Below are 23382 nucleotides of genomic sequence, written 5' to 3' on the forward strand. Positions count from 1 at the left end.
GAGTTTTCTCAGGTCATTCAATAAACTATTGTGACTATGATTTTGTTGTTTGATTTAACAGCTGAGTTCTACAATAAACATCATTTTTTTAAGTGATGTTTAATTGGATGTACACACAAGCATCATCAACCCGTCACCTCACTCTCACCCAAGCTTGTGGAGATTTTATGACTGCTTTCAGCTAATACTGGTTTTGGTCACCAAGCTTACCCTCATCTCTTCCCAGCCTTCATCCAGTTAATGCCCAGAGTTATCTCCCAATGATAAGCTGTGTGGAATTTTGCAATAAATCCATCGACAGATGGTATATTGGCCACTCTACCTCGATAGAGCAGTTCACATCTTTACAACAGCCATACTCAGTGGGAATGGAATGTACCATAGGGAACACATATGGCCAAGCATGTTAGAAAGACTCATGATGCCCATGTCAAGGGCAAAGGCGACTGGTTATTTAATCTCAACCATGGAATCTTAAGCTGTGTACCTTAATTCTGGTGTTTGAATAATAAACAGAACACAGCACCCTAATTTCACATTGAGTTAATATATGAAAATTAAATTCTCGTGTACATATACTTAATATCAGCGCTCTGTTTTTCAGGCTGAAACAAAGGGGATACCGGCCCAATTTTATGAATGTCAATGCCTGAGAATCATTTTTGAAAATATCATGTCTAGCTTAACAGAAATCTGACTTTATCAAACATGAAAAGCACTGAATCACATACATCACACATATCACGTCTTGTGACACACGTGGAGAGTTAATAACCCTACCTCACATGTGCTTCCCAGCAAAGCCAGTTCATAAACAACATACCGTATTCGACATAATAAGTGCCCAGGGCGCTCTCAAAATTAGAAATAGGGGGCTCTGATTAGAATATTATTTTGGTGAAAAACAACAGAGTTGAAAGATCGTAAATTTCGTGGTTTATGCTGACAGCCTGAAATGTTTATATACGACAGATATATTTTTCCAGAATTTAATTTCCCATAATTAAGGATGCATATAACACACGTATTATACACGAATAAATAAGTCTTGTGTACATTGAACAATCGGAAGGGGTGCTAATTGGGATTGTTCACTAGCCAATATATTAGCAAATATCGCCGTGGGCGCTTATTACGTCGAAAACGGTACTTGCTAAAGCACATTTAAACACGCTGTATAAAACAAATTTACATATATGCAAATATTTATTTACAAAAAATACACATATACATCAAGATTTTATACATATATTGTACATCCATAGCAAAGAAGTGATTGTTATACACTGTGGCCATAACAACGTGAAGGTGAGATCGCAATCCCTGCACACCATGCTGTAAAACCCGACTGCTGGGTAGATCGGACAATAGCTGTCACACTAGGACCAGGACCATGCAAGCAGTTGTAATGTCAACAAGCACTTGCTCAATACCAACACCGCTTCAATACATTCTATAAACACATGCTCTCTTTCCCTTGATAAAGGTTTTATTGCACCCCGATACAAAACAGGCTCTCAGACTGTGGAATGAATTTAAAGTATCAGTGTCCCAATTTAGAAAGTACATTTATGTTTGTTTGTTTGTTTGTTGTTTAATGCCGCGCTCAGCAATATTCAAGCTATATGACGGCGGTCTGTATATTATCAAGTCTGGACTCGACAAACCAGTGATTGACATCATCAGCATCAATCTACACATATGATGACATACATCAACCAGGTCAATGAGTCTGACCACCTGATCCCAATTTAAGGAAGTACTATTGGCCTAATACCTGACCATTGTGGAGGGCCTTGTTATTATCATATATGAGATAGCTATGTGATAAATCGCAAAGAGTAATGAAGAATGAAGCATGTTTTATTTCCGGGTTAAAAACGGTTCTATCATGATGTCATTTCTGGAGATTCGAATAAGCACGCGCGCAACTTGATGACGTCGTATTTTGGAGGAGGTTAATTTTGACAGGTGAGTGTCTTGAGAGTTGTTCCCCATAGATGTAGCTGGGGTACGCAGATAAATGCAATGGCCAAACAAATGCATTCAAAAGTGGGAGAGATATGACAATCGGAAAGGTACAGATACCAGTACTCGATGAGAGGATTGTGAGAATATGCAGGAAATAACCGACTTAACCCACCTGTTCATAAAATGGACTTGTCCCACATAGCCGAGGTCGGATTCTATTCAGGGGGTCATCATTACTATTATATTAAGGTGAACTATTTGTAAAGCTTGTACATTTTAACAACATCCTCAAAAAGAAGCTATGTATAATGTTGCTATCTCATATCAGAAATAAACAACATGTGGTCATTGTTTTTCGTACAATAAAACACTGCAGAGAATAAACCATGAGGGGTGTTTTATTGCACTCCCACTAGTCGTTTATTTCTTAAATAGTTAGTGAGTGAAAAGACCTTAATAAGGCCAGGCTTTTTTTATTTTTAGGATTACAGATTTTCAAGCCCAAAGTCCAGGGTTGGAGGAGGGAAAAAAAAGCAGAAAAAAGAAGCCAGATGCATTTTTTTAATGCAGAATGCCTCTGGCCTACTTTATGAACATATTCCGTGCTCAAAAGGCAGCCATTTGTGACGATAAAGCCCCTTGTAACAATAAAAGTTCTACCACTTACAACACGGACAATTGTCAAGGGAGGCTATTCATGTTCGGCTTCGGGATCAACAAAGATCGATATGTATCCCTTTACTAGTTTACAATGGTAAATTCATATGTTTTTTATTAAAAGGTGATGATAACAAATAAAATAACTGACTACGCGGCTATCGGGGGGATGGGGAGATGGAAATCTGATATTTTTTTGGTACATTTTCTAAAACAATTAGAGTAAGCGGGTCCGTAATCCGAAAAATATAAAACGCCTGGCCTAAGGAACAAGATTGGTTGTTTATTCCAGCCTTATGAAGACAACTAACGAATTTAAAGTATATGTGTCCCAGTCTTTGTTTGTTGTTTAACAGCACACTCAGCAATATTCCAGTCATACGACAGCAGTCAGTAAATAATCATGTCTGGATTAAACAATTCAGTGACTGACATCATGAGCATCGATCCCAGCAATTGGGATACAATACCATGCATCAACCTCAGCATGACCTGGCGTCTATACAGTGAGAAGGACCAAATGACTAGAAGAGCCTGAGAATTATTTTGTTTATTATTATTGTTAATGCTGGATCAGCAATTTTCCAGATCACTCACAGCAAACTGTAAATAATCAAGTCTGGACCAGGCAAATAAGAGATTGATGTCATGTCACCTGCAGTAAGCCACGATAATACACAATCAGCCAAGTCAGAGAGCCTGACTGCACAATCCATTTAGTCACCAATTACATACATTACCGTGGACCTATCTATTCTAACCAAGAACCCCACCAGGGCCTGGGTATCAGCCTGCCCCTGTCAGAACTACCCTATGCTTATTGTGAAAGTAGATTAAACTGCGGATCAGACATATACAAAGCCATGAGTAGCAGTTTCCTGCCCCCCATGACTTCCATGTCACACTAACCCTGGGTCAGTCTGTGAGACCCCCCTCCCCTTATCCCCGCCACCCATCTGACACAATTACCACAGTTGATAGAATGGCGGTGTGGAAAGACAAATGCTTATCTGGAGGAAATTGGCATGAAACAGGAAAGAACCCATTTTGTCCGTACATTAAAATGCCACGTTTAAAGTTAGTCATTATCCTTGCACATCATTTCAAGAAATTATAGCATCTCTTTTAGACATCAGCACAATTACATTGACAGGTGGTGTGCATAATTTCTTCATTAACTGGAAGGTTTTGTCAAATGCATTTCAGTGACATTTACAGCAGCTACAACAGCATTGCGATAAACTCATGATGGGTCTCTGGAACAGCAGGATCACACTGATCTGCATGACCGCAGGCTACTGTCTATGTCAACACTGAAGGATGGACCAGTTCTTGTACAGTGCTAGAAGGTGGTCCTGTTCTTTTACATAACTAGAAGGTGGACCAGTTCTTGTACATTGCTAAAAGATGGACCAGTCCTTGTACATTGCTAGAAGATGGTCCAGTTCTTGTACATAACTAGAAGATGGACCAGTCCTTGTACATTGCTAGAAGATGGATCAGTACTTGTACATAACTAGAAGATGGATCAGTTCTTGTACATAACTAGAAGATGGTCCAGTACTTGTACATAACTAGAAGATGGTCCAGTTCTTGTACATAACTAGAAGATGGATCAGTTCTTGTACACTGCTAGAAGATGGACCAGTACTTGTACATTGCTAGAAGATGGTCCAGTTCTTGTACATTGCTAGAAGATGGTCCAGTTCTTGTACATAACTAGAAGATGGCCCATTTCTTGTACATTGCTAGAAGATGGACCAGTTCTTGTACATTGCTAGAAGATGGACCAGTTCTTGTACATAACTAGAAGATGGACCAGTACTTGTACATAACTAGAAGATGGACCAGTTCTTGTACATTGCTAGAAGATGGTCCAGTTCTTGTACATTGCTAGAAGATGGACCAGTACTTGTACATTGCTAGAAGATGGACCAGTACTTGTACATTGCTAGAAGATGGACCAGTTCTTGTACATAACTAGAAGATGGATCAGTACTTGTACATAATTAGAAGATGGTCGAGTACTTGTACATTGCTAGAAGATGGACCAGTACTTGTACATTGCTAGAAGATGGACCAGTTCTTGTACATAACTAGAAGATGGATCAGTACTTGTACATAATTAGAAGATGGATCAGTACTTGTACATAACTAGAAGATGGACCAGTTCTTGTACATAACTAGAAGATGGACCAGTTCTTGTACATTGCTAGAAGATGGTCCAGTTCTTGTACATTGCTAGAAGATGGACCAGTTCTTGTACATAACTAGAAGATGGATCAGATCTTGTACATAACTAGAAGATGGACCAGTTCTTGTACATTGCTAGAAGATGGTCCAGTTCTTGTACATTGCTAGAAGATGGACCAGTTCTTGTACATAACTAGAAGATGGATCAGTTCTTGTACATAACTAGAAGATGGATCAGTACTTGTACATTGCTAGAAGATGGACCAGTTCTTGTACATTGCTAGAAGATGGATCAGTACTTGTACATAACTAGAAGATGGATCAGTACTTGTACATTGCTAGAAAATGGACCAGTTCTTGTACATTGCTAGAAGATGGACCAGTACTTGTACATTGCTAGAAGATGGACCAGTTCTTGTACATTGCTAGAAGATGGATCAGTACTTGTACATAACTAGAAGATGGTCCAGTACTTGTACATTGCTAGAAGATGGACCAATTCTTGTACATTGCTAGAAGATGGACCAGTACTTGTACATTGCTAGAAGATGGTCCAGTTCTTGTACATTGCTAGAAGATGGTCCAGTTCTTGTACATAACTAGAAGATGGCCCATTTCTTGTACATTGCTAGAAGATGGACCAGTTCTTGTACATTGCTGGAAGATGGTCCAGTCCTTGTACATTGCTAGTAGATGGACCAGTTCTTGTACATTGCTAGAAGATGGACCAGTTCTTGTACATTGCTGGAAGATGGTCCAGTTCTTGTACATTGTTCCCACATCATTGTCACCTGTAACAACCACTGCAGATTGCCCACACTGGGTTAACACTTGTATCCATGTACACTTCTATCCAAGTAGACCCGTGAAGATCCAGGGTAGAATAGGTCTTCAGCAATCCATGTTTGCCTTAAAAGGCGACTATGCTTGTCATAAGAGGTGACTAACGGGATCGGTTGTCGGGCTCGCTGACTTGGTTGAAGCATGTCATCAATCCCAATTGCGTGGATTGATGCTCATGATATCAATCACTGGATTGCCTGGTTCAGTCTTGATGGCCATGGTGCTGAGAAACCAGAATCTAAAAATGATTCTGAGATTCATAGGATTCTGGCATGCATAAGGGATGTAACTCTGCATGGCAAATTGCAGCTCCTTAGATGACCTCACCCTCTGTCGAACATGAGGGAATGCTGTTGTTTAACAGGACAGTTTCTATCTGAACATGTCAAAAATGAAGTTCTGAAATATGTCTCCTGTGCATGAATGGATGAAGGGGTGCGTATTATACACAACAGATATATTTTCCAGAACTTAATTGCCCATAACTAAGGTTGCACATAACACACAACTGTGTATTATACACAAATAAAAAAGTCTTGTGTACATTGATCAGTCGGAAGGGGTGCTAATTCGGATTGTTCACTAGCCAATATATTAGCAAATATCCCCGTGGGCACTTATTACATCAAATACGGTATTTGTATTGTTTAACCTAACATCTACATAAAAATGAATTAACAAATGATGTTTCCCTTCGAAATTGATTCACAAAACAGTGGAAACACGAAGTGATTTTTCTCTCGCATTGGTGCGACTGACCGTGACTTTGACATTGTAATATTTACTTTCATATGAAGAAAATAGGATCTACATGTACAATCTATGTCAAACACTGTCAAACACTTTAGATCGCAATATATCGCAATATGTATCGCAATACAGATATCTGTATCAATATATTGCAATACAATTTGTTTACAAATACATAGCCCTGATTCATACCTGATATTTGAACTGGATTTCCACTGAATGGTACTGTATGTACTGATATCATGCTCTGACATCATGTTGTATCCACACATATTCCACTGAATCAAAGATCAACAACACAGCAGCTTGTCCATCTTCCCTAGGTAAGGGAGTCCACTGACTAAAACAGCCCAGGCTCAACCCTTGACTGGAATTAATGAGTTCTATTTAGGCTGGACTAGCGAGTCTATGGATTGTCCAATCAAAATCGCGTAACAAAATCAACATCAACTGCCGTGTCGATTGCAGGATTTGCAAAACATATGTACCAACAACTTAGCAGATATTTTCCAAATCTTTTCATGTTTTTTATCAAGGTGCTTATATGACTTGATACAGTTCACAAAGAAAGAGCAGTTTTATTACAATGTAGATCTTGATTATGGATCAGATTATCTTAAATGGGCAATGCCATTTTATTTGAAACAAATGCAAGTGTTATGAGAGGTGGATTCTGATTGGTCAATAGAAGGTGCATAGAAGGGACATAACTCACAATAGACACTGGTGGTGCTTTGATCGAGCCCAGACATTCTAGGCTACTTCGGCAAGGGTGGAAACTGGACTTTTACAGTCAATTAACTCCCTTGTCTCGGGAAGATGGATCTTTCATGGAAGAGACCGAAAAATACTCTTGTGATGCAATCCGAGATGTACACAACCAACCAGCTAAGACAAGAGTCCTGATTCAGTGCATCACAAATGACATTATGGCACCATGACTTGTATTGTGTGTGGTGTCTGATTGGTTCACTTGAGATCTGGCGGCAACGTCTTTGGGTCCTTGCAACAGAAGTAGTGGACGATCAGGCCATTTGGGTAGCGAGCGAAGGCACTGAAACAAACATGACTTTCTGTGATATTCATGAAGCAATCTGAAGATGTTCCTGTGAAGTTAATGAGTCATTGTCATAAGACGCTAAAACTCTGCCTGACTGACCTTACATGAATGTACCTGCAGACATGATCAACAAGGGGGATAACTCTGTTGTCACCATGACATCCCAATTCATTAAAGAAAAATGAATAGCGTGTGAATGGGTGAGGTGAGGTGAGGTAAGGTGAGGTGAAATGGGGTTTAACGTTGCATTGAAAGATTTCTGCACTTAAATAGCAACATAGAGTTATACAGTAACATCTTTAAACTTCTTTTGGTATGACACGGGATCGAACCCCAATCTCATTAAAATCAGATCTTGGTTCTGGCTACTACTAAACAAAGATCTGAGGAGATCCTATTAGGTCAGAACGACCTTTCATCCGACCAATCAGAGCGTTGCTTACCAGATCATGAAAGTGACAGTCCGAATGTGATTTCTAATCATGCAACCTCGAAAACTTTAACGATAGTCCAAATTATAGTTACGGGCTTAACAGCTGAATCCATACAATCTAGACCATCTATCAGCCATTCCAGACTGTTCAGGTTTCAAATTTTTAATCGAGAATTTGTCAAAATATGTTTCAAATGGCAAATGTCGACTTCTTGTGAGTCATTCCATTGGTCGGTCAAAGTTCGTGCAAGGTCGGTCTGAGGTGACCTGTAAGGGGTGTTCTCAGATCTTTGTTTAGAGGTAGCGAGAACTAAGATTTGATTTAAGATTGGATCGGACCCATGACTTTCCGTCTCCGGTCCACTAGACCACAGAGGCGGTTGTGTGTCACTGGGCTTTCAAGCCATCTGAGCACTGTCTTCAATTCCAAAATGACTAAATGAATGTTCCTAAAACAATTCATATTGGAGAAATATCCAAACTATTATGGAGTGTTTGAATGGGGTTTCAGTTTACATCCACCCTTTTTCAACATAAAAAGTCCGCCTCCGTGGTCTAGTGGTAGAGCGTCCGCCGGGAGAGCGGAAGGTCCGGGGTTCGATTCCCGGCTTTGTCATACCAAAAGACTTTTAAAGATGGTACTTATTGTTACTCTGTCTAGCGCTCGGCATTAAGGGGCTAAAACAAGGACTTGTCGGCTCAGAGTCAGTATACTGTGTCTGAATGGGGTATTCATGTTAAACTGCGGCATGGTATCTCAGGGTGCTAGCACTATAAATCGGCATCAGTTGGGACAAGTACAAGCAGCCACACACACACCCACATGCTATATAAGTGCAATAATCTTGGACGCGATGTTAAACCCCATTTCACCTCACCTCACCTTCAACATATAAACTAGATGACAGCAGCTTGTCTAACCAGACCTGTAGAAAACTCAGGTGTTTCGGTGTGAGCACTATGACTATTTGAAATCAATCTTTAAGTGTTGCCTTGTGTAGGTGGGCCCATGCAATCAACATATAACACACTACATCAGACACTGCTGAGAGTAAGCCCCCCAAACCGCAAGGAGGTGAGGAGAAATGGAGTTAAACAACGCATTCAAGATTATTGCACTTGTGTGTGTTGCTGCTTGTGAGTGAGTGTGGTTTTACACCGCTTTTAGCAATATTCCAGCAAAATAATGGTGGGGACACCAGAAATGGGCTTCACACATTGTACCCATGTCGGGAATCGAACCCAGGTCCTTGGCGTGATGAGCAAACACTTAAACACCTAGGCTACCCGACCGCCCATGTTACTGCTTGTACTACTCCAGGCTTAAGTAAGCTCTTATTGCACAAGCACACTGATATACAGCTTAACATAGATAACCCACCAGTCCTTGTTTTATTCCCTCAATGCTGAGCGCCAGGCAGGGTAACAACAAGCATGTGTGGAGCAGACAGACCAAAGTTCGACATCTGGGCAAATCTTGGAATCAAACCACAATCAGCCTATTCTGGCATGGCTGTGGGACATAAATCCTCTCCAACCAATGAATGAGTCTTACCTGTCTCCAATCCTCCTCCTACAAACGCGACATGTTTTCTCATCATTGATGATGACCTTGACCTTCTGGTAGTACATACGCTGTTCTTGGACCTGCAAACACAAGACACACTCACAGTGAGAATAACAAAAATCTCAAATGACACTTTCAATCTGCGCAACAAAGGTCACCCGACATGTGAAATTCAATATCAATGCAATCCCCATTTTTTCTATCTCAAGTGAACAGGATTTTTAGCTGTAAAATAACAAGCTCTGCTGTTCCTGATAAGATACTGTCATATTGATTTGACATTTGAGTATTAATACAACAGCAAACAGAGTCAAATAGGGGGGGGGGGGGGGGGGGGGGGGAAGAGAGATAGTTTCTTAGATAATCGCTTCCAGAAAATGCTGAATTAAATTTGGTCCTCAGATTGTACAAAAAAGATAAATAATTCTCTGAACACATGTTCTGAGAAAATTATGTGTGGCTCCAATAAAAGTCGTTTGGCTTGTCCTTTCAGAAAATTTGTTTGTTTTTCCCGTAACCAAAAACTGTCTCAAACAAAAATATGTCCTATACTTTAATTTCAAATAGAATAAACTTCATGATACCTTTTGGGGGTAAAATTGCTCTTTTTCACTGGAACACAATATACATGATTTTTAAAATAATTCTTTGACGTTAAATGTCTACAGTACAGTAAACACACCTGTACATGACCTGACTGAATATGTATGTCATGTAATAAAGCTTAAATATCATTTTCTAAATGAGCAGATTATTAAACCATTTATGAAATGATACAAATTGATATCAAATCACTGAGTTGAACATGACAATGTACCAGTACATCAGTGCTCAGTACATCAATGCTCAGTACATCAGTACATCAGTGCTCAGTACATCAGTGCTCAGTACATCAATGCTCAGTACATCAGTGCTCAGTACATCAGTACATCAATGCTCAGTACATCAGTGCTCAGTACATCAGTACATCAATGCTCAGTACATCAGTACATCAGTGCTCAGTACATCAGTACATCAGTACATCAGTACATAGTTGACCGCCTCCGTAGTCTAGTGGTGGAGCATCTGCCCGGAGAGTGGAAGGTTCGGGCTTCAAAACCCCTGCCACGTCATACCAAAAGACATTAAAAGATGGTACCTCTTGTTACCCTGTCTGGCGCTCAGCATAAAGGGGCAAAAACAAGGACTGGTTAGCTCGGAGTCTGTGTCTGAGTGGGGTATTTATGTTAAACTGTGCCATGGTATCTCGTTGGGCTATCACTATAAATCAGCATCAGTCTGGACACACTACACACATTTGAAATAGGAAGTTATATCTGTCACCAATCATCCAGGAAATCCTTGTGTGCAGTGAATGATGTGCAACAGATCGCTTCAAGCCGTAATGTCAACAGAGCCCAATGACTTAATGATTTATTCACTGCTGTATGCTATAATGAAATTTAGCTTTGTTAATAATTCAATAATATTTCCATAACTACAAATTAATAACAGCCTCCGAAACAGGCACTGGTCCGATAGCTAAAAGCAAATGTTCAAGGTTATATGTATAGTTGCTGTTTAAAGTACAGGTACAAAAGGAAAAGTGTAAATTTCTGAATTTTGAAAAGTTTATCTGAATATATAGCAACTATAGCAACTATTAGGTGAGTGACTTTAAAAGGCGGTTTTCTGAACTGTATGATAGGCATTACTTAAAAGTTGACAGATGACAAAGTAGACACAATTTATGGGTGACAACTTCTTTATTTACTGTAATAGCGACGTTTCTGTATAGATTCTTCTACCACTGTTAAGCAGGGACAGTTAACGATCATTGCCCTTGAACCTACTTTCATCATCAGAAAAAATTAACTTTTCTTTTTCGAAATTTGAAAATAAAACTCACTGCTCTTTCCCACATGAATTAAACAATGAGACACATGTGACAGAACCTGTAAATATCAGGCACAGCAAATGATGTCTCCTGAAAGATCATACTACTGATTAGTCTAAACACGAGTCCATAAATGGTCCATTTATCCCCTAAAAGCCAATATGATTAGGCTACCCATCGTCCTACTGATGGTTCCAGACAATGTTGACTGTCAGTACAGAGGGATCTGTACTCTGCAATCCCTTTTACCGGACACAGCCAGTTGGGACTGACCTCTGGCTTTTACTGACTGGTCCAGCATCCAGTCCACTCACAACTGACCATGTGGTCTCAATATCAGCACATTTTTGTATTGATACACTAGGAATAACACATCAAGGGCTCTGGGCAATTATTGCCGCTGATACCACATCCCTCCCGAGGAAACAGTCAATCGAGGACGGAAATATCAAACTGTTATGATGGCATCATAATCTCGCTTGGAGGCCATTATCGATATTTCGGATGAATTAGGATCTGATATGTAGTACATGAAGCAGTGTGGCTGAAGCCTCGTTTATGAGGGTTTCACTCAATTACAGTGATGAGATAGCGGTAGTAAATTACAGAGGTTAGGGGGGTATCTGGGAAAGGTATCGTGCTGATGATAACAGGGTTTGAAGTCATATGGCCTCTCACACAGTCATGTGGAACAGATCCCTTCTGGAGAATACCTCAATTATTTCATTTTAACTTAAAAGTCTTAAAAAATAAGTGCAAAAGTGAGCATGGCTCACTAATACCCCCGACCCGCCTAGTGTGTCAGTAGTTACAAATAAAATAGCTAGGATAGGGTTAGGGTTTGAAAAATTCATAAAAAAATGGAAAATTAATAAAAACATTTTTTTTCTTTTGACTGCACCCCTCAATATGATACAGATTATATGTACTAAGTTTGAGATGAATCCCCTGAAAAGTTTAAGAGAAATCGCTAGGACAAAGTTTTGGGAGAAATAAATCAGTGATATTTTTAATATGTCATCATTTCAGGGACGTCAGTTTGAGAACTTTTGAAAAACAATGAAATTAATATATCCGCAGCAGTTTCTAGTTGGCTTTCCGTGAGCTACACATTCAAAAGAACATAAAAAAACTTCAAAATAATATCTCTTAGAGACCTTTAGAAGCTGTTATATGAATGAAAACAGGTTGATTCCTAAGGTTTTGATTATTATTATTTTGGTACCAATGCTATTCAGCAATATTCCATGAAAGCAGTGTCTCGGTACCAAAGCTATTCAGCAAATATTCCATGAAAGCAGTGTTTCGGTACCAATGCTATTCAGCAATATTCCATGAAAGCAGTGTCTCAGTACCAATGCTATTCAGCAATATTCCATGAAAGCAGTGTCTCGGTACCAATGCTATTCAGTAATATTCCATGAAAGCAGTGTCTCGGTACCAATGCTATTCAGCAAATATTCCATGAAAGCAGTGTTTCGGTACCAATGCTATTCAGCAATATTCCATGAAAGCAGTGTCTCAGTACCAATGCTATTCAGCAATATTCCATGAAAGCAGTGTCTCGGTACCAATGCTATTCCATGTGTGCAGTATCTTGGTACCGATGCTATTCAGTAATATCCATGAATGCAGTGTTTCGGTGCCGATGGTATTCAGCAATATTTAGTGAAAATGCAGTGTTTCGGTACAGATGCTATTCAGCAATATTCCATGAAAGTAGCGTTTTGGTGCAGATGCTATTCATCAATAGTCAATGTGTGCAGTGTTTCGGTACACACTCAACAACATTCCAGCCATATGACGGCAGTCTGTAAATAATTGAGTCTGGACCAGACAATCCAGTGATTGACATCATGAGCATTACTAAGCAATTGGGATACGATGACATGCATCAACTAAGTCAGTGAGCCTGACCACCCGATCCCGTTAGTCACCTCTTATGACAAACGGTTAAGACAACTGGGTTTCACTGTATGTCAGCTTTGTCACTCAGGTATAATACTTAATAAAGGTGGTAGGTGCAGGTGGTAGAGCAACAATTGACCTTTGGAATCTCCCAGTCATCACTGAGTTTCAGAGATCCATTCCTTCAAGTTTCATCACTATTTTACTATTTTTGAATTTCCGTAAGGATCTCCACTTTCTTGCTGTCGAGCACCACCACATGAATCTATCTTTGTCTTAGTCTCTCATAGTCTGGGCTCACCTTCAAAGTGTTGTTTATTTTGGTTGGTTTGTTGTTTAACGCCGCACTCAGCAATATTCCAGCTATATGACGGTTGTCTGTAATTAATAAAGTCTAGACCAGACAATCCAGTGATTAATATCATGAGCATCGATCCACGCAATTGGGATCGATGACATGTATCAACCAAGTCAGCGAGTCTGACCCCCCGATACCTTTAATCGCCTCTTATGACAGGCATAGTCGCCTTTTACAGCAAGCATAGTTTGCTGAAGACCTATTCTACCCCAGATCTCTATGAGTCCCTTCAAAGTGGAACCCTATCCTCTGGCAGCCTGGATCCGGCTATCCTCTTGAGGTATTACTTGTAGCCATTAGTCTTACAAAGTCCAAAAAGGGAAACATCCACCTATACTTCCCTGTTGAAGGGAGTCCAGTGTGCTCCAGTAATTTAAGGACCGCCTCCGTGGTCTAATGGTAGAGTGTCGGCCCCGAGAGCGGAAAGTCCAGGGATCGATCCCCAGCCTCGTCATACCAAAAGACACTAAAAGATGGTACTTGTTGTTACCCTGTCTGGTGCTCAGCATTAAGGGGCTAAAACATTAACTGGTCAGCTTGGAGTCAGTATACTGTGTCTGAGTGGGGTATTCATGTTAAACTGTGGCATGCTAGCACTATAAATCGGCATCAGTCCGGACTAGTACAAGCAGCCACACACACACACATACACGTGCATGCACGTCGCTATGTAAGTGCAATAATCTTGGATGCGACGTTAAACCCCATTTCACCTCACCTCCAGTAATTTAAGGCCACTATCATTCACTCCCCTCACCGAAAGTCTAGCCCCAGTCCCAGTAACCTGAATAGGGAGCTAGACTTCCAGATCACAAGGAATCAAGGGACTATAGTTTACAATCAATCAAAAGGCTATGAAGCCATCTGCTATCTGTAATTATCAGATGACAAGCCAAGGGTTTAGATAGAATGAATACATCGGAAATGAGATCTTTGACATTCAGGACGCCTACACAAGCCATTTTCTATTCACCAACAGTTGGTTTTATATTGGCTGCTGAAAAATTAAGTATTCCCTCGTTTCCATCGTTTTGAGCGGTGAGGGTACCCTCTTAATGACACTGCTGTCATGTTGCAAAAAGTAATTAGAGACATGTTCTCATGAAATCTTAATTACTTCCAAAGACTGAAATGCACTCTCTTTATTGAAAGAGACAGCCATTACCTAACAAAAGAAAACAACTTTCCAAACTCCTTCAGGGAGCAACACTCACAGTTCATTATCTCCCACAACAAACAGTTTGACTACACAACGAACCAAACGCCATTTCATATGTCTTTTTCAAGTATTGCTTCACTTGAAGACGAAGCCAGGAAGGCACAGAAATAGCTCCATTTAATGTGGAACTCTGCCCCATCTGACACCAAATATCACAGCACTGAGGCAATCTGCCGCTCTGAGAGGAGATGTGCCTGCTGTAACGGTCTGGCAATACTCTGATAATTACCTGTAGAAAATACCTTCAGAATGGCTTCACTAGCAGCTTGTGGAATCAGTTTGTGGAGCCAATGACATTTGACATGGTGGAATGGACAGCCTGGCTCCATAACATAAACCAATCTTAGCGGTATATCTGCCATAATGCCTGTTCATAATCACAGAATTATGATGGTCATGATGCTAAGATCAGTTTGTCGAACAGAGCCAGTTTGCTGTAACATATTACATCATCTTCTTTTTGTACCTTCTCGAGGATAATTTCAGAGCTTGGCTTGTCATGTAGATATTTATGTAGCATTTCTTAGTGTGTTTAACCAAGAATTCAACGGTTCTATTTCACATTTTGTACAGTGTTTTTACTTTCTGAGATTGCTGTTTGTAGGAAACATGGACACATTCAAGTGAAATTTGATATAAATGACCACAAAGAATTAACACCTGAAGAAGGACATCATATCACAGATGAATTAACTGAGCGCTGATCAGCAAATACAGACGCTCTCATCTCATACGTTATCACTGAAAGTTATTCTACCAGATAGGAGTGAGTGAGGTTTTACGCCACTTTTAGCAATATTCCAGCAATATCACGGTGGGGAACACCAGAAATGGGTTTCACCCATTGTACCCATGTCGGGAATCGAACCCAGGTCTTCGGCGCGACGAGCGAACGTTTTAACCACTAGGCTACCGACCGCCCCTACCTGATAGGAAGACAATACAAGAAACATCGATTATAGGGATTATATCTATGATGAAGCAGGAATAATCACTGGAATATGCTAATACTTCTTGTAAGTTGTTAATCTGGGAGATTTCATGTGGACCGGTATGGTCAAGATTATTGTTTGTTGTTTAACGTCACACTCAACAATATTCCAGCTTTTTGATGGCGGCCTTTGAATAATCGATCCTGGACCAGACAGTTCAGTAAGTGACATGATGAGCATCGATCTACACAATTGGGATATGATGATATGCATCAACCAAGTCAACGACCCTGACCACCTGATCCTGTCCGACGCCTCTTACGACAAGAATTGGTTATTGAACAGGAATACTTTTTGATGTTTCTACCCACCAATCTACTGCCTTCTTTCCATCCATCCTTTCAAGCATTCCTCTACCCATCCATGTTTCTTTCCCATATTTTTGGTTAAATGACCATTATCTCATGTTTATACGCTGTATATTATGACAAATAAGAAGATGGCAACATCTGCACTGGTTTTGCAGTTTCACATGGAAATAATGATGTTGAAAAAGGAAGAAAAAGGCATCAGTTGATGAGATAATGAAACAACAACATAATTAACAAAAACATAATTAACAAAAACATACTATCATATCCTTCAATTTTAGCACACAGTTTAAAAGTCATTTTAAAGAATGATTGTATCCTTATTCTGAGAAAAGATATCAAAAGTGTTAAGCAACGTCTGTTGCGGAGAGTCCTTGGATGGGTGACCGCAGTCAGCAGCTTAGCTACTGAGATTTTCTAGTCAGCAACTTGACTCCTGGGACTTTCTGGGGCTTCGGTCCTGCCCCACACTGAAGCACTTGTAACACACATGGTGTCTCCTTGGGCAAGTGACTTTGTGTGAATTGTGCCTCTGTTCACCCGGCAGTGAATGGGTACCCGGTAGTATGAGATGGCAATGTGGTTGTTAACTTTCAAGCGACTAAAAGGCAGCTGGGGTTTTATACTCCTCAGGGAGCTGAGAATGATTATTGAGTGCACACTGATCCATTGACTGGGGTAATAAATCTCTAAGCACTTAGAGCATGCTTATGCATGGAGTACAGCATCATATAAATGGATTATTATTATTATCATTATCATTATTATTATTATTTTTAAAGTGTAATTATTATTATTATTATTTTTAAAGTGTAACTAACTTAACATATTACTTAAGTCAACATACCGCATGGCCTTGTGAGAATACTTGTGAGTGCTAAGGTCGAACATGGTCACTAGGTTCATCATGAGCTTAATAAACCATATTTCTGATGGTTCCTGGCTATATTGTGACAATGACTGATGGAGATCTACCTGAATCCCTATACAACACCTGTATGATATGCATCCAAATGTTCTAAAATCTCATCTATTTTTTCCATCACCCCACATCTAACAACAGTACAGCGCTGAGGAGTCGATTAATCAGCCGAACTATCTCTCCACTATCTGCAGATTCCTCAGCTTACAACAGCCCTGACAGGGAGCACGGTCACCGCGACCGGTGTCCCACTCCCAGGTCGTCATGCACTCAGCTTCACCACAATCCCGAAACAGGGACCATGGCCACCATGACCTGTCTCCCTCGGTGTCGTCATGCACTCTTCTTCAGAAACATCCAACACATCACGCTTGCAGCAAATATATATCCCATCTTGCAGGAACTACAGCTTCACAATAATCAGCTATGTCAGCAAATTTCTCTCGGCATTCTAACAATGGCCTTCTTTCCCCAGTCACTATCATTTGATCTTCATTGCAGAGAATATCAATAATGCAGTCACAAAATGGACATAAACTTGGGAAAACTATAATTTACCCTGTAATATTTTCTTGTAATTTCATTAAACTTTATTATTCAATCGATAGTATATTTGGAATAAAAGGCCCTTGGCCCATGTACATTTTTACTTTTTTTTTACAAAACAGATGAAATGATTATTTTCATAATTACACAGTGGCTTTTCTTAATGTTATGGACCCGTGAAGATCCGGAGGAGAATAAAAATGCTTGCCGTAAAAGGCGACTATGCTTGTCGTAATAGCCAACAAACTGGATCGGGTGGTCAGGCTCACTGACTTGGTTGATGCATGTCATCGATCCCAATTGTGTAGATCGATGCTCATGACGTCAGTCACTGGATTGTCTGGTCCAGATTTGATTATTTAAAGACTGACGTCATAGAGCTGGTATGTTGCTGAGTGAGGTATAAAACAAGAAACAAACCATCAACATCTTAATGTTACGGCTTCGATATTTGGGGCAGTTAATGGAAACAGTTTGTCAGTACATGATAATGCATTAAACACATCAGGACTTTTTAAATAGTATCTTGAAAAGTATTCATTTCTTTAAAACTTGAATGGGTAAACTGACTTATTGAATACACTAAAGTTATGCAGTCTGAACCAAAACCCTTTGAGTCTTACAGCCTGGGTTTGGCTCTTGACTTCGCTTTGAGTATATTTTTGTGATAAAGATATGATCTATTATCAGCTGAGCCTACGAGACCCAAAGAAATGGTACTTGACTTGAGTTCCGGCTTCAGATTACCTCATAACGAGCTTTAAGTTGCAGACTGGGAGTGTAACAATATGATTCCGGATCATGAATTTAATCAATGATTGTGAAATAGCAGCTGATGTAAACATGCATGATTGCAGGTCAAGTTGGAAGGGGATTGATTCAATCTGATGAAGAAGACTTTTGAGAATAACAAATAATTCTATGTTTCGAGTTTTAGGGTGCGTGCATGCGTGCATGCGTGCGTGAGTGGGTGAGGGGTATTTTTTGCTGGTTTTAGCAACATTCCAGCATTGTGACTGCTTCACACACTGTATTAGACTAACATATAGTCTCTGAAATGAACATATCGTACAGAAAAAACAGCTGTTCAGTTATCTTAATAAAAATATAATAAAAAGGGAGACCAGTGATTCTCTTCATTTTCAGAGACTAAACAAATCTGATACTGCAGTAATATAGACTTGCCAAACATTATAGACTTACATGGGCTGTAGTTGATATATTTGTATCAGGGTCTGTAAGACAGACTAACACTGTACCAATAGGGAATCAGACCTGTGAGCCTTAACCATTGGGCTACCCCACCGTCCCCCTATTTCCTACATTATATAACACCATAGCACTATACTGAGTTATACCATGATATTATCTTACATGACATATTGGCTTCTGAGATGTTCCATGATAAAATAATGGATGATGTGAAAGACAAACATTAATATGATTTTTTGCTTGGGTATGAAGGGATAATAATGAAAATAAAAACTATTTTTTTATTCTATCTGGCACAAATTGGTTTGTGTTTAATGAGAAAAAATCAAATTATTAAAGTGTGGGATGTTTATATTGTGACATTTACAGTGAATCCTCATTAGTTCAGAACCTGTTACTCCAGAAACACTGCCTACCAGACGATCTTGTTGGGAATATCTACATATTTAAGTTTGTATCTTGTGTAACATGCATTAAAAAATATTCGAGCTAATAATCAAGTGTGCACTAGACAATCCACAGTACTTGCCTTTGGTCAGTGGAATTTGTTAACCTAAAAAAGTATATAATGTTTTCGTTACAGTTTTTCTCACAGGGACCTGTCTAGATCAAACTTTGATAGCAGACAAGAGGAAGTACAAGTTCCTGTTCGGTGTATGAATACTCTGTGTCAAGATATGGCTCTTGTTTCTACCATGGTCAGTGTGTCCTATAGCTCTGTGTGTCCAACAGCTCTGTGTGTCCAATAGCTCTGTGTGTCCAATAGCTCTGTGTGTCCAATAGGTCTTTGTGTCCGATAGGTCTGTGTGTCCAACAGCTCTGTGTGTCCAATAGCTCTGTGTGTCCAATAGCTCTGTGTGTCCTATAGCTCTGTGTGTCCAATAGCTCTGTGTCGCCAATAGCTCTGTGTGTCCAATAGGTCTTTGTGTCCGATAGGTCTGTGTGTCCTATAGCTCTGTGTGTCTAATAGGTCTTTGTGTCCAATAGCTCTGTGTGTCCAATAGGTCTTTGTGTCCGATAGGTCTGTGTGTCCAATAGCTCTGTGTGTCCAATAGCTCTGTGTGTCCAATAGGTCTTTGTGTCCGATAGGTCTGTGTGTCCAATAGCTCTGTGTGTCCTATAGCTCTGTGTGTCCTATAGCTCTGTGTGTCCAATAGCTCTGTGTTGAAATAGCTCTGTATTGAAATAGCTCTGTGTGTCCTATAGCTCTGTGTGTCCTATAGCTCTGTGTTTCCAATAGCTCTGTGTGTCCAATAGCTCTGTGTCTCCAATAGCTCTGTGTCTCCAATAGCTCTGTGTGTCCTATAGCTCTGTGTGTCCAATAGCTCTGTGTTGAAATAGCTCTGTGTTGAAATAGCTCTGTGTTGAAACAGCTCTGTGTGTCCTACAGCACTGTGTGTCCAATAGGTCTGTGAGTCCTATAGCTCTATGTTGAAATAGCTGTGTGTGTCCTATAGCGCTGTGTGTCCAAAAGGTCTGTGTGTCCAATAGCTCTGTGTGTCCTATAGCTCTGTGTGTCCAATAGCTCTGAGTGTCCTATAGCTCTGTGTGTCCAATAGGTCTGTGTTGAAATAGCCTTCAGGGAATTATGATGCAGATATTTTACACAGCATGTACAGAGTTAATCAGTTACCAAACTTGATCCTGGTAATGAGGTCATGGGGTACAAGGTTTTCATCAGCTTGTGTGATGTTGTCATTATCCCCGTATTGATTATGTGCTTGTTGGTGATTTGGTAAAATATATTCAGTGTTCATAAATGTATATTGTAGATACTATGCACATGTCGTGAATACAAGTTTGTGATCTAAATCATGATACATCATTCTAGATATTCTGTCATACATAAAATGATACTCACATTTCGTCTATGAAATCTTACATTACACAATACCCTTCTTGACTCTAAAAATAAAATTAAATAATTTTCCCTATGCTGATTCTCTGATTCAGATATGACAAGGAAGGGACTTAAATACCAGTCGCTATTTCGACCGGTCATGTCCCCAAAATGACATGACTGTAGCTAGAGCTGGCTCGACTTGCTCTTGTATACAATGATAGATTTAAAAAAAAAAAATTGTAAAATAAATATATTCCACAGTCATGGGGCAGGACTAATGAAATGAATGTTAACACTCTTGCTTGAGATGCATCAGAATGAGGGCTGAGAGAAATTTGTTTACCAAATATATTTGTAAAATCTATTCCTGCATTTACATGTAGTTTTAAAACTTACCTCCAGTGATTACCAAGTAGTGATAACATAAGGATATCACAAAAGTTTTAAACTTCATTTTGCCATCAAAATAATTTGGGTACATTAACACACACATCCACATGACAAATTCAGGCCACAATAAGCCTTGTCACAGAGTTAATAACCTGAGTGGATCTTACAGTTTGGGAGATCTTACCAATACAAATTCCTTGGGTGATCTTACAAAGTTGTAAGCTTATCAAAGGCACTACATAAATCTTGATCGGGATAATCAGTTACGTCCTTCTATTTAAATATATATTTGACATACAATGAGAATCATTATTAAGTATCATGGAAAGCTAAAATACTTAAATTAATGCATCTCTAAGTTAATACGAGTGCTGACCCCTAGCCAAAATTGTGATTCAATATTAATGGGACTTCCCCCCTCCCATTATTACAAAATTGCTTCAACTGCTGCTCAATAAATGATGTTATTCCGGGATGTGGAATATATAGTTGTTTCTGTTTATACTCAAGTTGGTATTTCCGCTGACCAAAGTGTGCCGTGCGGTGGTCTTCTTGTTGAAAGTCATTTTGGAGACATAAATGCGAAGTTTAGTGAATGTGAGCAAAGAACACTTGCATTTTTCGCATTAATTTCACACTCACGTTAATTTCAAGATTTACAGTAATCCAAAGTGGGGTAGTATTTTTGATATCACAACATGCCATGTACTAGGGCTGGGACGGGTAACTCGGGTTCTCGGGTCGGTTGGGTACTGAGTAGGACCCGGGTACCCACAGGACTACCAGGACCCGTGCTAAGTCACATGATATATTGTTTAATGACAAAAATCATCTAGATCTCTATGGTTACACATATGTGACTAATGTCTGCATTTCGTTCTTACTATGCACCCATTCCTTCTGACTTGAATAAAGATAAAACTTCTGTCAACTTAAGTGTATGCATGACCAGATCGTTTTATACAAGTATCTTAATACATTTTCCCAGGGCTACGGTCAAACTATTTCCAAACTGACATTTGGACTGATCTCTTGAGACTTACAACATGTACCCGGGTAGGGTGGGGTAATAGAGGGTAGGGTACCCAGGTAGTAAATTTGGACTTGTCCCAGCCCTACCTTGTACTCACTTTAGTAATCAATCAAGTTATACAGATCCGGGTTAGGATAGGTCTTCAGCAACCCATGCTTGATGTAAAAGGCGACAATGCTTGTCGCAAGAGGCAACTAACGGGATCAGGTGGTCAGGCTCTCTGACTTAATTGATGCATGTCATCGTATCCCAATTGCGCAGATTGATGCTCATGATGTCAATCACTGGATTGTCCTGTCCAGACTCGTTTTTTTACAGACCACCTTCATATAGCTGAGATATTGCTGAGTGTGGCATTTAACAACAAACAAACAAACATCAAGTTACCGTATATGACCGCGTATAAGCCGAATTTTGAGGACCAGAAAAAAGATTCTGTAGAAAGGGGTCGGCTTATCCACGGGATACACTTTCATGATAGTATTTTTCAGATCGTAATCTGTCAGAAACATCGCCTGAATGACGGTCCGATAGATCACAACTTCCCGAAAGTTTGGAAGTTGCCACGACTAGAGCCATTATTGTTATAAATTATCAATAAAGTTATTATTATACACCAATGTTGTCATTATTAAAAAAATGTTATACATGTTACTACTTCCGATAATAAGTTTTCAATTGAATGTTCAAAGTTTATCGTTCTTCGTAAACTCCACAATTTTTACATGTAACAATATATGTAATTCACAGCTATAATATATAATCCCCAGATGAAATCGCCAATAGCTATTACGTACGTTTTGCAAAGTTCATAAATTGATAATGAACAAGTGTCTACCTTTATTGAAAGAGTCAAATAAACAACTGTATCGGCGAGTTATTCCGTTCGCCATTTGCAAAAACATGTGATCAGCTGTTTCCTGTGACGTCACAAACGGTGATCACTGTGATTGCTTCCTGTTGTTTAAAAAGCAACACGGTACACAAGGAAATGAGCATTGATAATAACGGGCCGATTGGTATTGTCATGTTGTTTACACAAACATTTTCAAGTTGTGGGTGCTTAGCGATCGTGTTGGGAGTAGGGGCTTAATTCCTTTGTTTTCGAGAGATTAGTTTAATAAACTGGAGAAGCCTGTGAGTAAGTGATGGTCATTCAATGTGTTCATAGTATGATAGTTTATTTAATTCAATTGGATTAACATACAATAGTGGTGTAAAGGGGGTTATAAAAGTTAGTATATTTTTACTGACTGACATTCTCATCATGAGTTTGAAACGAATACGCCATGCTTACG

At 39.6% G+C, this 23382-nt stretch overlaps 1 protein-coding gene across 2 annotated transcripts in view; it reads right to left on the reverse strand.

The window, feature by feature from the left end:
• Positions 1-6104: 6104 nt before the first annotated feature.
• The window catches only part of LOC139442349 (vam6/Vps39-like protein), a 99025-nt gene continuing 81747 nt past the window's right edge, over positions 6105-23382 (reverse strand). For both annotated transcript variants that reach the window (XM_071223149.1, XM_071223148.1), the window contains exons 25-26: positions 9463-9554; positions 6105-7468 (exon numbers count right to left, since the gene is read on the reverse strand). In XM_071223149.1, the coding sequence (XP_071079250.1) occupies positions 7384-7468; positions 9463-9554 (177 nt within the window). In that variant the 3' untranslated portion in view covers positions 6105-7383. The remainder of the gene's footprint in view (positions 7469-9462; positions 9555-23382) is intronic.

Source organism: Haliotis cracherodii, unplaced genomic scaffold (assembly GCF_022045235.1).
Source record: "Haliotis cracherodii isolate W230 unplaced genomic scaffold, xgHalCrac1.p SCAF_5, whole genome shotgun sequence".
Classification (NCBI taxonomy): Eukaryota; Metazoa; Mollusca; class Gastropoda; order Lepetellida; family Haliotidae; genus Haliotis; species Haliotis cracherodii.